This window comes from Halichoeres trimaculatus, unplaced genomic scaffold (genome assembly GCF_033239565.1).
Source record: "Halichoeres trimaculatus isolate MK-OKI-2021-1 unplaced genomic scaffold, fHalTri1.1 fHalTri1_scaffold_13, whole genome shotgun sequence".
In the NCBI taxonomy this organism is placed as follows: Eukaryota; Metazoa; Chordata; class Actinopteri; order Labriformes; family Labridae; genus Halichoeres; species Halichoeres trimaculatus.
The window spans coordinates 5,027,007-5,044,276 of record NW_027437191.1 but is presented as its reverse complement, the minus strand read 5'-3'; the positions used below and the strand labels follow the sequence as shown (position 1 = coordinate 5,044,276).

The 17,270-nt window shown below is 37.6% G+C and overlaps 1 protein-coding gene and 1 long non-coding RNA gene across 2 annotated transcripts; one reads left to right on the top strand and one right to left on the bottom strand.

Annotated features, from left to right (window-relative positions):
* Positions 1 to 383: 383 nt before the first annotated feature.
* On the bottom strand, positions 384 to 6,079 carry LOC141802218 (uncharacterized). Its single transcript, XR_012599461.1, has 3 exons — positions 5,831 to 6,079; positions 3,259 to 3,412; positions 384 to 839 (listed from the first exon to the last, which is right to left on the bottom strand). It is a non-coding gene; the product is annotated as an uncharacterized LOC141802218 (long non-coding RNA).
* Positions 6,080 to 12,383: 6,304 nt separating this feature from the next.
* LOC141802284 (signaling lymphocytic activation molecule-like) lies at positions 12,384 to 16,732 on the top strand. Its single transcript, XM_074685823.1, has 4 exons — positions 12,384 to 12,417; positions 14,524 to 14,826; positions 16,177 to 16,425; positions 16,575 to 16,732. The coding sequence occupies exons 1-4, from the start codon at positions 12,384 to 12,386 to the stop codon at positions 16,730 to 16,732; spliced, it is 744 nt and encodes a 247-aa protein (XP_074541924.1).
* Positions 16,733 to 17,270: the final 538 nt, after the last annotated feature.

The following is a 17,270-nucleotide window of genomic DNA, read 5'->3' as shown; positions in this document are numbered from 1 at the left end:
GTCTTTTTATTTTCAAACCCATTATTGCATACTCAAACACATTCACATGAAATAAAAATAAGACACAGTTCTGTCACTTTGACAAATTGACTTTGACTCAATTTTGAACTAAGGACACAGCAGCGATAATGTTCAAGGTCACCTACTTTTAGAAAACCAATAAACCAAGGTATTTCAGCTCATGGCATCATTACAGCTAAAACAGATCTTCATCAATGATAAAGGAAGCTTTAATTTCTTTCCCTCGTCCATGTTCATGAGTTTTAACATCTTAACATGAAAACTTAATATTAGCATTTTCCAAAATTTGGCGCCGGCGCCATCTTCTCTCTGGATTTCAAACGAAAAATGTCAGCAAATTATTGCTCCCAAAACTGAAAAAACACCAACTTTTTGTCAGCACTTCACACCTGTTTTCCCCATTTTACACCTGTTCGACACATTTCTGAGTTTTCTATACAAAAATCATTTCACTTATAGAAATGAGGAGCAGCATCAAGTGCTGTGATATTTTAAACAGAACGTCCAAATTGAACGTTAGCTTAATTTTATTTCGGGTATTGCACGTTTTTCTTTATCATACATTATCTACATGAACAAATACTTTTAATCTAATCAATAACACACTCAACAGTCACAAAGAGATAATTTATAACTACAAGAATGAACTCAAGATATGTCCTACATGACAGAGGTCTCTGATCCAAAGTGTGTCTCCGGTCTGCGTGTCAGTGTGCTCCTCGTCAGCGCTTCAGTTGGCTAAAATCCGTTATTTTTACAGCAGAAACTCGAGCCGAAGTCTGTCAGAAGTTCTTCCGTTGTGTTGTCCGTCGTGTATCCTAATGAAACCAAAAGATTTCAAAGATTTACACCTCACAGCACCGAAGATCAGCACTTGTTTCTCAAGTCCGGTCCGGTGCAACAAGGAAGTGGACGGCAGCTACGTCACCACGCTTAGACGTCAGCCCGCACTTGTTATGACTACGATCACGTTCAAACGTCATCCCCGCATTGCTGTCATCACTACGGATAATGCGCGCCTGTGTCTGCGCGTGCGCATATCAGGATGTCATGAAAGTCTTTGATATTCCCCTTTTATTAATCCAAAGAAAAGTTTCTAATAAAAAAGTCCCGACCTTTACTTTGTCAATTCAATTTAAATACTCCTCAGTAGTAGGTCACACCACCCAAAGGCTTTTAACCTTCTTATTATATGTCATAAACACAGAAAATAGGATTGCTGTCCTTTTGTCATAAAAAAAAAAAAATCTAATTGCGTGCCTCCATACAAAAATATAATAAAACTGGTGCAGCTCCAAAGAGACAGCAGAATTTAGGTGCATGCGGGGAAAAATCTTTTTTTCTTTTCAATTTGGCAAAAAATTCAGCACCGGCTGTAACACTGATACATTTCTTGACAATGTATTTGCCAGCTGAACATAATTAATCCCCCTTATAGAGAAAGGGGCCCTATGCAGTACCTCTCACCAGGTGCATCCAGACATTGACTCTAAAAAGTTTGTCCTTACACAATTTTTGTGTACATTTTTTAAATGACCCAAGTTACCTGCTTTTTCCCCAATCACCATCACCAAGTTCTCACCCCTAACTTGTGATTATCTTTATATTTTTTAAGTTTCCACACCACTTAACACTAAACAAAAGTCACCTATGTTTGTTAATTAAATACATAAAAAATATTTCCAACTTAAAAGACACTGCAGGGGCTCAGGTCAAAACAGCTTTTCATTCCCAACAAGAAACTGATGATGAATTTTTGGCTTTCAGGTCTTCTTTTTGGTTCCCAACGAGTTTCTTTGACAGTGCCACAAAGGTGATCAAGTCTGGTGTTCATCTGTTTCCAGTCATATGGGGGATGCATAAAAAACAATTCCCTTTCTTTTCAGTTTTGCACCTTTAACCAGTTTAAAAACCTCTAGTTGTCTTTTCAAACATTGTTTAGTTTTGTTTATTTAAAAGCCAATTTTACTACTCCAAACATAAAAACATAAACCATGTCTGAACTCTTCCTTCGATTTTCTAAAATCATTTATATTTCCAGGATATAAGCTTATATGAACAATATGCTTAATGTTGTCATTTCATGGTGCCACAGAGCATGGGCATTTAAGACCCTTCTAAAGAAATGCTAAGTTTCATCCCAGCACCTCTGACAAATTAAAATACAGGTACACAAGCCCAAACGGATATTTGAATCCAGCAGTTTATGAAACATGAAAATGTCATATATCTAGGGATACATCAAACTCCAAATGACTTGTCATGATATGGAGGAGAATCTCTACCCTCAGTGAAACACACAGGTCTTAAATATATCTACAGTCTGTTTTTGGTGAGAAACAGATTCCATGTATGATTTTTAGGTAGTTAGACTGTAAAAATGATTGTTAAATTTTAAGGGAAAAACTGCAGCATCTATTTTGGCATTTAAATGGTTTAAACACTTAAGCAGGTCACTCGAGATTAACTAGGCAGAGTCACATTTTAGCCAATAGTCAAATCATACTTCTAATACAAAACCAGATGACATCCATGTTTATGGATTGATGCTGTCTTTTTATTTTCAAACCCATTATTGCATACTCAAACACATTCACATGAAATAAAAATAAGACACAGTTCTGTCACTTTGACAAATTGACTTTGACTCAATTTTGAACTAAGGACACAGCAGCGATAATGTTCAAGGACACCTACTTTTAGAAAACCAATACACCAAGGTATTTCAGCTGATGGCATCATTACAGCTAAAACAGATCTTCATCAATGATAAAGGAAGCTTAAATTTCTTTCCCTCGTCCATGTTCATAAGTTTTAACATCTTAACATGTAAATTTAATATTAGCATTATCCAAAATTTGGCGCCGGCGCCATCTTCTCTCTGGATTTCAAACGAAAAATGTGAACAAATTATTGCTCCCAAAACTGAAAAAAACACCAACTTTTTGTCAGCACTTAGCACCTGTTTTCCCCATTTTACACCTGTTCGACACATTTCTGAGTTTTCTATACAAAAATCATTTCACTTATAGAAATGAGGAGCAGCATCAAGTGCTGTGATATTTTAAACAGAACGTCCAAATTGAATGTTAGCTTAATAATATTGAAGCTATTGCACGTTTTTCTTTATCATACGTAATCTACATGAACAAATACTTTTAATCTAATCAATAACACACTCAACAGTCACAAAGAGATAATTTATAACTACAAGAATGAACTCAAGATATGTCCTACATGACAGAGGTCTCTGATCCAAAGTGTGTCTCCGGTCTGCGTGTCAGTGTGCTCCTCGTCAGCGCTTCAGTTGGCTAAAATCCGTTATTTTTACAGCAGAAACTCGAGCCGAAGTCTGTCAGAAGTTCTTCCGTTGTGTTGTCCGTCGTGTATCCTAATGAAACCAAAAGATTTCAAAGATTTACACCTCACAGCACCGAAGATCAGCACTTGTTTCTCAAGTCCGGTCCGGTGCAACAAGGAAGTGGACGGCAGCTACGTCACCACGCTTAGACGTCAGCCCGCACTTGTTATGACTACGATCACGTTCAAACGTCATCCCCGCATTGCTGTCATCACTACGGATAATGCGCGCCTGTGTCTGCGCGTGCGCATATCAGGATGTCATGAAAGTCTTTGATATTCCCCTTTTATTAATCCAAAGAAAAGTTTCTAATAAAAAAGTCCCGACCTTTACTTTGTCAATTCAATTTAAATACTCCTCAGTAGTAGGTCACACCACCCAAAGGCTTTTAACCTTCTTATTATATGTCATAAACACAGAAAATAGGATTGCTGTCCTTTTGTCATAAAAAAAAAAAAATCTAATTGCGTGCCTCCATACAAAAATATAATAAAACTGGTGCAGCTCCAAAGAGACAGCAGAATTTAGGTGCATGCGGGGAAAAATCTTTTTTTCTTTTCAATTTGGCAAAAAATTCAGCACCGGCTGTAACACTGATACATTTCTTGACAATGTATTTGCCAGCTGAACATAATTAATCCCCCTTATAGAGAAAGGGGCCCTATGCAGTACCTCTCACCAGGTGCATCCAGACATTGACTCTAAAAAGTTTGTCCTTACACAATTTTTGTGTACATTTTTTAAATGACCCAAGTTACCTGCTTTTTCCCCAATCACCATCACCAAGTTCTCACCCCTAACTTGTGATTATCTTTATATTTTTTAAGTTTCCACACCACTTAACACTAAACAAAAGTCACCTATGTTTGTTAATTAAATACATAAAAAATATTTCCAACTTAAAAGACACTGCAGGGGCTCAGGTCAAAACAGCTTTTCATTCCCAACAAGAAACTGATGATGAATTTTTGGCTTTCAGGTCTTCTTTTTGGTTCCCAACGAGTTTCTTTGACAGTGCCACAAAGGTGATCAAGTCTGGTGTTCATCTGTTTCCAGTCATATGGGGGATGCATAAAAAACAATTCCCTTTCTTTTCAGTTTTGCACCTTTAACCAGTTTAAAAACCTCTAGTTGTCTTTTCAAACATTGTTTAGTTTTGTTTATTTAAAAGCCAATTTTACTACTCCAAACATAAAAACATAAACCATGTCTGAACTCTTCCTTTGATTTTCTAAAATCATTTATATTTCCAGGATATAAGCTTATATGAACAATATGCTTAATGTTGTCATTTCATGTTGCCACAGAGCATGGGCATTTAAGACCCTTCTAAAGAAATGCTAAGTTTCATCCCAGCACCTCTGACAAATTAAAATACAGGTACACAAGCCCAAACGGATATTTGAATCCAGCAGTTTATGAAACATGAAAATGTCATATATCTAGGGATACATCAAACTCCAAATGACTTGTCATGATATGGAGGAGAATCTCTACCCTCAGTGAAACACACAGGTCTTAAATATATCTACAGTCTTTTTTTGGTGAGAAACAGATTCCATGTATGATTTTTAGGTAGTTAGACTGTAAAAATGATTGTTAAATTTTAAGGGAAAAACTGCAGCATCTATTTTGGCATTTAAATGGTTTAAACACTTAAGCAGGTCACTCGAGATTAACTAGGCAGAGTCACATTTTAGCCAATAGTCAAATCATACTTCTAATACAAAACCAGATGACATCCATGTTTATGGATTGATGCTGTCTTTTTATTTTCAAACCCATTATTGCATACTCAAACACATTCACATGAAATAAAAATAAGACACAGTTCTGTCACTTTGACAAATTGACTTTGACTCAATTTTGAACTAAGGACACAGCAGCGATAATGTTCAAGGTCACCTACTTTTAGAAAACCAATACACCAAGGTATTTCAGTTGATGGCATCATTACAGCTAAAACAGATCTTCATCAATGATAAAGGAAGCTTTAATTTCTTTCCCTCGTCCATGTTCATGAGTTTTAACATCTTAACATGAAAACTTAATATTAGCATTTTCCAAAATTTGGCGCCGGCGCCATCTTCTCTCTGGATTTCAAACGAAAAATGTCAGCAAATTATTGCTCCCAAAACTGAAAAAACACCAACTTTTTGTCAGCACTTAGCACCTGTTTTCCCCATTTTACACCTGTTCGACACATTTCTGAGTTTTCTATACAAAAATCATTTCACTTATAGAAATGAGGAGCAGCATCAAGTGCTGTGATATTTTAAACAGAACGTCCAAATTGAACGTTAGCTTAATAATATTGAAGCTATTGCACGTTTTTCTTTATCATACATTATCTACATGAACAAATACTTTTAATCTAATCAATAAAACACTCAACAGTCACAAAGACATAATTTATAACTACAAGAATGAACTCAAGATTTGTCCTACATGACAGAGGTCTCTGATCCAAAGTGTGTCTCCGGTCTGCGTGTCAGTGTGCTCCTCGTCAGCGCTTCAGTTGGCTAAAATCCGTTATTTTTACAGCAGAAACTCGAGCCGAAGTCTGTCAGAAGTTCTTCCGTTGTGTTGTCCGTCGTGTATCCTAATGAAACCAAAAGATTTCAAAGATTTACACCTCACAGCACCGAAGATCAGCACTTGTTTCTCAAGTCCGGTCCGGTGCAACAAGGAAGTGGACGGCAGCTACGTCACCACGTTTAGACGTCAGCCCGCACTTGTTATGACTACGATCACGTTCAAACGTCATCCCCGCATTGCTGTCATCACTACGGATAATGCGCGCCTGTGTCTGCGCGTGCGCATATCAGGATGTCATGAAAGTCTTTGATATTCCCCTTTTATTAATCCAAAGAAAAGTTTCTAATAAAAAAGTCCCGACCTTTACTTTGTCAATTCAATTTAAATACTCCTTAGTAGTAGGTCACACCACCCAAAGGCTTTTAACCTTCTTATTATATGTCATAAACACAGAAAATAGGATTGCTGTCCTTTTGTTATAAAAAAAAAATCTAATTGCGTGCCTCCATACAAAAATATAATAAAACTGGTGCAGCTCCAAAGAGACAGCAGAATTTAAGTGCATGCAGGGAAAAATCTTTTTTTCTTTTCAATTTGGCAAAAAATTCAGCACCGGCTGTAACACTGATACATTTCTTGACAATGTATTTGCCAGCTGAACATAATTAATCCCCCTTATAGAGAAAGGGGCTCCATGCAGTACCTCTCACCAGGCGCATCCAGACATTGACTCTAGAAAGTTCTGTCCTTACACAATTTTTGTGTACATTTTTTAAATGACCCAAGTTACCTGCTTTTTCCCAATCACCATCACCAAGTTCTCACCCCTAACTTGTGATTATCTTTATATTTTTTAAGTTTCCACACCACTTAACACTTCACAAAAGTTACCTATGTTTGTTAATTAAGTACATAAAAAATATTTCCAACTTAAAAGACACTGCAGGGGCTCAGGTCAAAACAGCTTTTCATTCCCAACAAGAAACTGATGATGAATTTTGGGCTTTCAGGTCTTCTTTTTGGTTCCCAACGAGTTTCTTTGACAGTGCCACAAAGGTGATCAAGTCTGGTGTTCATCTGTTTCCAGTCAATGGGGGGATGCATAACAAACAATTCCCTTTCTTTTCAGTTTTGCACCTTTAACCAGTTTAAAAACCTCTAGTTGTCTTTTCAAACATCGTTTAGTTTTGGTTAATTAAAAGCCAGTTTTAGTATTTAAAACAAAAAAACATAAACCGTGTCTGAACTCTTCCTTTGATTTTCTAAAATCATTTATATTTCCAGGATATAAGCTTATATGAACAATATGCTTAATGTTGTCATTTCATGTTGCCACAGAGCATGGGCATTTAAGACCCTTCTAAAGAAATGCTAAGTTTCATCCCAGCACCTCTGACAAATTAAAATACAGGTACACAAGCCCAAACGGATATTTGAATCCAGCAGTTTATGAAAACATGAAAATGTCATATATCTAGGGATACATCAAACTCCAAATGACTTGTCATGATATGGAGGAGAATCTCTACCCTCAGTGAAACACACAGGTCAAAAAATGTCCACAGTCTTTTTTTTTGGTGAGAAAAAAGATCACATGTATGATTTTTAGGTGGTTAGACTGTAAAAATGATTGTTAAATTTTAAGGGAAAAACTGCAGCATCTATTTTGGTATTTAAATGGTTTAAACACTTAAGCAGGTCACTCGAGATTAACTAGGCAGAGTCACATTTTAGCCAATAGTCAAATCATACTTCTAATACAAAACCAGATGACATCCATGTTTATAGACTGATGCGTCTTTTTATTTTCAAACCCATTATTGCATACTCAAACACATTCACATGAAATCAAAATAAGACACAGTTCTGTCACTTTGACAAATTGACTTTGACTCAATTTTGAACTAAGGACACAGCAGCGATAATGTTCAAGGACACCTACTTTTAGAAAACCAATACACCAAGGTATTTCAGCTGATGGCATCATTACAGCTAAAACAGATCTTCATAAATGATAAAGAAGGCTTAAATGTCTTTCACTCGTCCATGTTCATGAGTTTTCACATCTTAACCTGTAAACTTAATATTAGCATTATCCAAAATTTGGCGCCGGCGCCATCTTCTCTCTGGATTTCAAACGAAAAATGTGAGCAAATTATTGCTCCCAAAACTGAAAAAACACCAACTTTTTGTCAGCACTTCACGCCTGTTTTCCCCATTTTACATCTGTTCGACACATTTCTGAGTTTTCTATACAAAAATCATTTCACTTATAGAAATGAGGAGCAGCATCAAGTGCTGTGATATTTTAAACAGAACGTCCAAATTGAACGTTAGCTTAATTTTATTTCGGGTATTGCACGTTTTTCTTTATCATACATTATCTACATGAACAAATACTTTTAATCTAATCAATAAAACACTCAACAGTCACAAAGACATAATTTATAACTACAAGAATGAACTCAAGATTTGTCCTACATGACAGAGGTCTCTGATCCAAAGTGTCTCTCCGGTCTGCGTGTCAGTGTGCTCGTCAGCGCTTCAGTTGGCTAAAATCCGTTATTTTTACAGCAGAAACTCGAGCCGAAGTCTGTCAGGAGTTCTTCCGTTGTGTTGTCCTTCGTGTATCCTAATGAAACCAAAAGATTTCAAAGATTTACACCTCACAGCACCGAAGATCAGCACTTGTTTCTCAAGTCCGGTCCGGTGCAACAAGGAAGTGGACGGCAGCTACGTCACCACGTTTAGACGTCAGCCCGCACTTGTTATGACTACGATCACGTTCAAACGTCATCCCCGCATTGCTGTCATCACTACGGATAATGCGCGCCTGTGTCTGCGCGTGCGCATATCAGGATGTCATGAAAGTCTTTGATATTCCCCTTTTATTAATCCAAAGAAAAGTTTCTAATAAAAAAGTCCCGACCTTTACTTTGTCAATTCAATTTAAATACTCCTTAGTAGTAGGTCACACCACCCAAAGGCTTTTAACCTTCTTATTATATGTCATAAACTCAGAAAATACGATTGCTGTCCTTTTTTCATTAAAAAAAATCTAATTGCGTGCCTCCATACAAAAATATAATAAAACTGGTGCAGCTCCAAAGAGACAGCAGAATTTAGGTGCATGCGGGGAAAAACCTTTTTTTTCTTTTCAATTTGGCAAAAAATTCAGCACCGGCTGTAACACTGATACATTTCCTGACAATGTATTTGCCAGCTGAACATAATTTATCCCCCTTATAGAGAAAGGAGCCCCATGCAGTACCTCTCACCAGGAGCATCCAGACATTGACTCTAAAAAGTTCTGTCCTTACACAATTTTTGTGTACATTTTTTAAATGACCCAGTTACCTGCTTTTTCCTAATCACCATCACCAAGTTCTCACCCCTAACTTGTGATTATCTTTATATTTTTTAAGTTTCCACACCACTTAACACTACACAAAAGTTACCTATGTTTGTTAATTAAGTACATAAAAAATATTTCCAACTTAAAAGACACTGCAGGGGCTCAGGTCCAAACAGCTTTTCATTCCCAACAAGAAACTGATGATGAATTTTTGGCTTTCAGGTCTTCTTTTTGGTTCCCAACGAGTTTCTTTGACAGTGCCACAAAGGTGATCAAGGTGATCTAGGGATACATCAAACTCCAAATGACTTGTCATGATATGGAGGAAATTCACTATCCTCAGTTAAACACACAGGTCTAAATATGTCTACAGTCTGTTTTTGGTGAGAAAACAGATCACATGTATGATTTTTAGGTGGTAAGACTATAATAATGATTGTTAAATTTTAAGGGAAAAACTGCAGCATCTATTTTTGGCATTTAAATAGTTTAAACACTTAAGCAGGTCACTCGAGATTAACTAGGCAGAGTCACATTTTAGCCAATAGTCAAATCATACTTCTAATACAAAACCAGATGACATCCATGTTTATGGACTGATGCTGTCTTTTTATTTTCAAACCCATTATTGCATACTCAAACACATTCACATGAAATAAAAATAAGACACAGTTCTGTCACTTTGACAAATTGACTTTGACTCAATTTTGAACTAAGGACACAGCAGCGATAATGTTTAAGGACACCTACTTTTAGAAAACCAATACACCAAGGTATTTCAGCTGATGGCATCATTACAGCTAAAACAGATCTTCATAAATGACAAAGGAAGCTTAAATGTCTTTCACTCGTCTTTGTTCATGAGTTTTAACATCTTAACATGTAAACTTAATATTAGCATTTTCCAAAATTTGGCGCCGGTGCCATCTTCTCTCTGGATTTCAAACGAAAAATGTGAGCAAATTATTGCTCCCAAAACTGAAAAAACACCAACTTTTTGTCAGCACTTCACACCTGTTTTCCCCATTTTACATCTGTTCGACACATTTCTGAGTTTTCTATACAAAAATCATTTCACTTATAGAAATGAGGAGCAGCATCAAGTGCTGTGATATTTTAAACAGAACGTCCAAATTGAACGTTAGCTTAATTTTATTTCGGGTATTGCACGTTTTTCTTTATCATACATTATCTACATGAACAAATACTTTTAATCTAATCAATTAAACACTCAACAGTCACAAAGAGATAATTTATTATCATAGCACAATTAATTTTAGCCTTAATGTTAAAGGGTAACACAGAAGTCAGCACGCCTGAATATGGTCCCCTCGGATGGGTAGAGGCACCCTAATAATTTAGAATAGCCTATCTTCAAACGAAGTTCCATAAATTCTTTTTTTTATTTTTTTTAACCATCAGAAGTTGTTAGTTCATAAGCTCCAACCAGGTACTATGTTTATAACATTAATTGCAGTTGGTAATATCACGGATATAAAAATGTAATAACAATTTTTTCTTTTCTTTTCTTTTCTTTTTTTTTTTTAATAAATGTACCTACTTATTTTAGTAACAACTTCTTCATTACCAATGAGACAGCAGGACGTTAAGGCATTGAAATACTCTTCAGCATGATGTCTTAACCACTTTGTTCAAGTTTAATAAACTTAAAAGAGAAAGTTTAGCGAACAAATGTCATGTTGTTTCTACTTAAATTAAGTGTACTAAATTTGACAATTCATGTTGAATTAACTTAATTAGTCTTTACTGCTTGTGGCATGAGTAACATGCTACCTGATGACCACAGACTTACAACATATAAACCACATTTTAAAAATTCTAAAAAAAAAAAAAAAAAAAAAAGAAAATTTTAAAAAAAAAGTCAAATTTAACAATAAAGAAGCTTAAAGAGTGGATGAGTTCAGCTTTACCACATCAGAGGGCCATTCTCAAAGGCTGAAAAAGAGGAAAATGAAGTGTGATACTAATTGCTTCTTGTAGAACATTTCCCATCAAAAAAATCTTTATAACTTCCTGAAGCTCACGTGACTAGAGGAACGGTCATTGGGTGTATTTAAAGGGATATTCATCAGAGTAACAGATGGCTGCTGCTGCTGCTGCTGCATTTTTTCAGACTGTTTGTCATGTTAATATAACACAGGGTCTGTGCTGTCTCTGCCATATCTGGTCTGTTTTATTAGGCTGTGATAAACAGTGATAAACATGTGCATACATACCTACAACTTCATCTTAATAGGCTGATGAGTATTTTTACTCAGATATGTCAGCCTGTGGTTGACCAGAAGGCTCCAGTCCTCATAGCTTCTCTGTCCCCCAGAGAAGCTATGAGGTAAAGCATGACAGGAAGAGGTGTCTGTCTATTAGAGAAGGGGAACTTTAAACCATGAGAACAGAAGCCTCAGTTAAGAAAATAAGAGAGCCTCACGAGAAACTGAGGCTTTAAACCACAAAAGGAAATTCAAAGACAGTCTACTTCTGCTTTTATACCTCCTACAGAAGGTGAACTTGTCCTAAAACACATCATGTTAAGTCTCTTATTAAAACAATAGTTTTAAGAGACTTAAAGAAAAATTTTAGTGACTTTATGTGGTGGAAATTCCAGAATTAATGATTCACAATCAGTAAAAGTAAACTAAGTGATCAAAAGTTCGTGCTGAGGGTCACAGTTCAAGCTCAACAAAGAGAGAGGACTCAACGATTTATTAAACAAGAATCAAAATTACCAAAAAAACTCTGTAATCAGAGACCAACCAAAATTAATATTTCAGAAATACAACCCTCATTTTTAATATACTTAGCAAGATCTGTAGAAGCAATAAACTGTGCAGATTGTCTTAGCTAAATTTACTGAAGAGAGAAGGAGAAGGAAGGGGAGGGGTCTGGCTGCAGATCTTTAGTCCAGCACCTCAGAGGGGAGAGGCATGGTTCAGAGGTTGTTCTGTCAGACTGTTGGTCTATGACCTCACATGAAAATCTAGTTCCTATAGAAGACCAGAGTTGGATTATTTGAACTCCTCTCTTGCAGAAACTGGGGTCCTAAGGACTTTCTGCTGCATCAAAACTTTGTTTCATGGACACAAAGCTTCAATGGAGCAGATGAAAATCATCTTCCTCTTTATAAGTAAGTTTTGTTTTATTACTTACTGTAACTTAAACGTCTGCTGTGTTATTTCCACCGTCTCTCTTCTTTTTTTGTAGAACTAACAGCAGGGTTTTGGTTTGAGCTGTTTGAAAAACCTATAGTTTTAAAGAATATACCCACAGAACGTGAACCAGGCTGGAAAAGACTTCAAGCAGGAGTCAGAGGAAGCTCAGGAGGAAAATTTCAACAGTTTCTATCACAGAGGGTCAGAAGGCTCAGTGGTAGAGTAGTCGCCTCTCCATTGGAAGGTTGGTTTGAGCTCCTGCAGTCACATGCCGAAGTGTCCTTGAGTAAGATACTGAAGCCCAAATTGCTCCCACTGTTGGTCAGTGGTGTGTGGATGGGTGTGAATGTATTTGATAAAACCTGATGGAATCAGTGTCACCATCAGTGTCTCTGAGAGACAAGAAAAGTGCTATATAAGAACTGGTCCATTTACCATTTACCATTTACCATTTACCATTTACCATTTACAGAGTCTTTGTCTCTGTTTGCTCTGTGGTCCCAGACTTGATCTACATACACCAGTTTTATCAGCACTGCAGTGAGCCTGATGGACTGAGACATGCTCAATAAAGTTTTATAATATGATAGATATACTTATGTGTGCTGTATGTGTTAAAGTATCTGCACGAGTTATAATCAGGTATTAGGTCAGAAGAAAAAAAGGAAGAAGACACAACGAAACTAAACTACATGAAATGTAATCCAAAGCAGTGATTTCAGCAACTTGTCAAAAGACATTTTTATTTATTATAAGTAACAGTTAAAGAGGGCTGAGAAGATTACTGTGATGATATCCCTTCAAACTTTTTCCATTATGAGCAGAAATCAGAGAAAGAGCAGCTTTAGATGTTCCTCACATGAGAAAAAGCGCAAAGACAGTTGTTTAATCCTCTGTGAGAATTAAGAGAGGGAGAAAACTTTTCACACAGCTTTAATCTGAGTTCAGCCACGTTTGTAGACGTCTTAAAAACGATTTCAACTTTAGAGGAAATGCTTTTTGAGGAAGTAGAGAAACACATTTCTGAAAAATTATAAAACGTTGAAGCACTTCCTGTCTGAGTTCAGTCTCTGCAGACAGAAGAGCTGTTGGAGACCATCAGAGTCTGAACTCAGCTGTAGATTCAGACCTTCGATAGTCGATGTGACAGAAAAACAAAAGCATATAGATTCGTCAATAACACAATGCCAGAGTTTGTTTTTTGAGGATTCAATGAAATATCATTTGACATTATTAAAACCTATGGATTTTTCTTATTTTCCCTCTGATTGAGTGCTGCAGGTTTGACTGTTTTGTTTAGCTCCCAATATCTTTTTAGGATTCTATTGATTTAAAGGAGTTTCCCTCCTTAAATTTACACATTTTTCCAGAAAAATTCCAGACATCTTGCTCCTGTAATCTACCAAAATATCAGTAAAAATCAGCAATCTTATTGAATAAATATTGGTGGTAATGTTTAGAGAAGTTCAGTGGATGTTGCCTCTGAATGAAACTCAAATTTAACAAAAGGTCAGGACAATTCGACCCAACATTTTTCTAGACTGTGATAATTTCAGAACAACTTTTACTGAAACGTTCCCAATTTTTTAACAGAATTCAGCTGTTATTGTTTCCTCTTCTTGTTGAAGTGACTCTGTAGAGATCCACAGATCACGCTGATAAAAATTTCCTGCCCAATCTACTTTAAAAAAAATTGAGGCAACGTTTTGCATAATTTATTTATGTATCAAAAACTAAATTTTTCTTTCTTAAGAATACTTGATTATTTTTGTACATGAAAAAGAAAACTCAAGAAATTCAAACTTTATTTTGTTAATTAAATCTAACAAAACTAGACTTTGTACATAGAGCCTCTCTCCAACTCTGCTATCTGTGTCTGGATTGCAGGACAGGATGTTACTCCACTTAACTCTATCAGCTGTTTGGGGTCTGGTAGCTCCTCAGGCTGCTCTCAAATCAGTGCTAAGTGCAAAGTGTAATTATTTCCCCACTCTGAGACCAGATTGAGACACACACAAAACAGGTTATTATCAAAGCTGTGATGCTCTGACTGACTGTTTTATCTCTCTGTTTCTTTACAGTGTTGCTCTCATCTGCTGCTGAGGACATAAAGAGTAATCTCACACGTGTTCAGGGAGAGTCTGTCACTTTTCCTGATCCAGTGCTGAAGAAAGGATTTTTCTCCTTTGAAGGCAACACCATTGCTTCAGTGGGTGGGGGGAAACATGAGATATTAGAGGAGATTTACAAGGACAGACTTTTCTGGGATGACAAAACTGGACTCTTCACACTCAGAGGACTAGAGAGAAATGACTCTGGGATTTATAAAATTGAATCCAGAGATGGAGAAGGTGTCAGTACATATCATAAACTCACAGTGTACGGTAAGTTAGCCCTACATTACAGGTCAGTGTGTTGGTGGTAACTCTGGTTTTTCTGCATGGTTGTTGACTTAGTCCATGTGTTACTAAGGATTTTATCCCTGGATGTTTTGAGCCAAGCCTCAGAATGAAGTTGATTTTAATGAACTTCAAAAAGCACAGCCTAGCAGTCTAGGTTGTGCGCCCCACAAGCGGGTGGCCCTGTTTTTGAATCCAACCTGCAGCTTCTTTCTGTTTCTTCTGTCCTCACTCTGTCTGCTGCTCTATCCACTGCTCCAGAGAGTGGAGCTCACATTGGTGCATCCAAAAGTCTAGATCTGCTTATATACCAGTGGCGTGGCGTGGGGATTTTTTTTGAGGAAGCCAAGTGAGACAAAGCCTCTAATCTGTATGATTTTTAGGGAGTGGGGTACATAAAAGGCTTTGTTGCAGCTTGTATATCGCTTTTTCATGTAATGGAATGACCTGTTAGAGCGCCCAGAGAGCGCTCGTTTTACTTACTTTGAACACCGACACACACCCTTTCACTCTCCCACCCTCACTCACTCATTAACACGCGTACATTGTCCTCTTGACTTAGCTTAAATGTCTTATTTATTTACTCAACCGCCTGCTCAAACGCACAATCGGCCGCTTCATGCACACTGCTAATGTGCTAATCTCGCTGATTTCATTCAGTGGCTTGATGATGATGATTCTGTGATTTGATTGGTTTGAGGCCAAAGACGGGGTGGCTTCCCTTGACACGGTCTTGGCCAATCACAGGTGAGCAGTGTCATGACCGCAGCCTCATCTGATTGGTTAATCATTCTTTTTTTTTCACGAAGGGACGCCAACTCTGCTTGGCTTCCTTGCAGACAACAGTGTGCAGTATCATATTTTCACCACTTATTCACAGCATAACATTTAGGAGGGCGCTGTTTTACACATCGTAAAATGCTCAATAAGTAGAGGAGAGAAATAAGGAGGAGATGACAGTGACGAAACACGGAAGAATTATCGAAACTGTAAAGGAGTATTTTCATTAAAACACAGCTACAGTCTGAAAAAAGTGAGGAAGCATGGCTTCCCTTGGCCTCCGGGAGAAAACGCCACTGTTATATACTGAGGTGTTTTTTCTTTATCTCAAACTATGCCCCCCTACTTTTTTTTCCTTCTCCTCCCTTCATTTCTTATCTATTACAACAGGGAGCTGCACGCTGGTAGTTTACACACTTCTTCCATTCCTGTACTCCCCATGTTACTGTGCATTTTTATGCATCTTGGAAGGGATGAAACTGAAATGTTATTTTCCCTTGGGGATCAATAAAGCATTTCTGATTCTAATTTTGATTTTTTTTTCCTCTTTTCCAGAGCCTGTATCAGCTCCAGAGGTGAGAAAGCTGAATGTGAGCACAGAGAGCTGCACCCTGCTGTGTGAGGTGCAGGAAGCTGAGGAGACCACTCTGTTCTGGTACAGAGACACAGAAATATTGAACCAGAGCAGCTTGGCTCTCTCTCTGCCTCTCACTGTGGAGGACTTCACCCCATCGTACAGATGTGTGGCAGAAAACCCAGCAGAAAATAAGACAGTTTATGTCAATGCCAGGCCCCTCTGTGATCTACATAGGCAGACAAACTGTCAGGCTCAGGAGTGCTATGGTAGGTTTTAACTTCTGAGCTGAATCCATCACAGCTTCAGTCGGACTGAGTGTTCATCTCCTCCATGAGTTTAGCTTTGTTTTACTCATGTTGGTGCTAACTGTTCCTGACAGGTGGCGCTAACTCACGGAGGTTTTTCCTGGTTCCTGCGCTCCTGTTGTGGGGAGCCGCTGCTGTTGGCTTCGCTGTGATGAGCATTAAGAGACAAAGAAAGAGGAAGAGAGACAGGGAGAGGGAAAGAGAGACTGAGGGGGCTGACCTGAACTGACGTCAGCACACACACACACACACACACACACACACACACACACACACACACACACACACACACACACACACACACACACACACACACATTTGAATTCTTGGAGTCTCATGTTTCTACCAGTTTCTAGTTCCCCCTCACGTCTCTTCAGCATGTGTGTATTTCAGTCCATGTCCATGTTTTCATCAGGGTAAACTCTTTTCATCAAGCTGTTCATTAAGTTGTTGCTGATGATTCTAGTTTCTTCTCTGGATTTTCCTGGTCCAAATACACGTTACTGACATTTTTTAGAACAGTTATACATCTCAGGAGACAGATCCTTGACTGAGGTATGGACGGTGTCCAGCTCAGAGCCTTGCAACTGCAGTTACACCCATTTGACCACCAGGTGGCAACAAAGTTACTCAGATACTAAAACCACATGAATTTTGAAGAAATAAAATCAAGAGTAATTTTAGCTCTGTTACACCCACCTCCACTGAAATTCACGCTAACGCTGTAAACACTCTAACAAAAAGAAAACACAGAAAGAGAGAGCAGC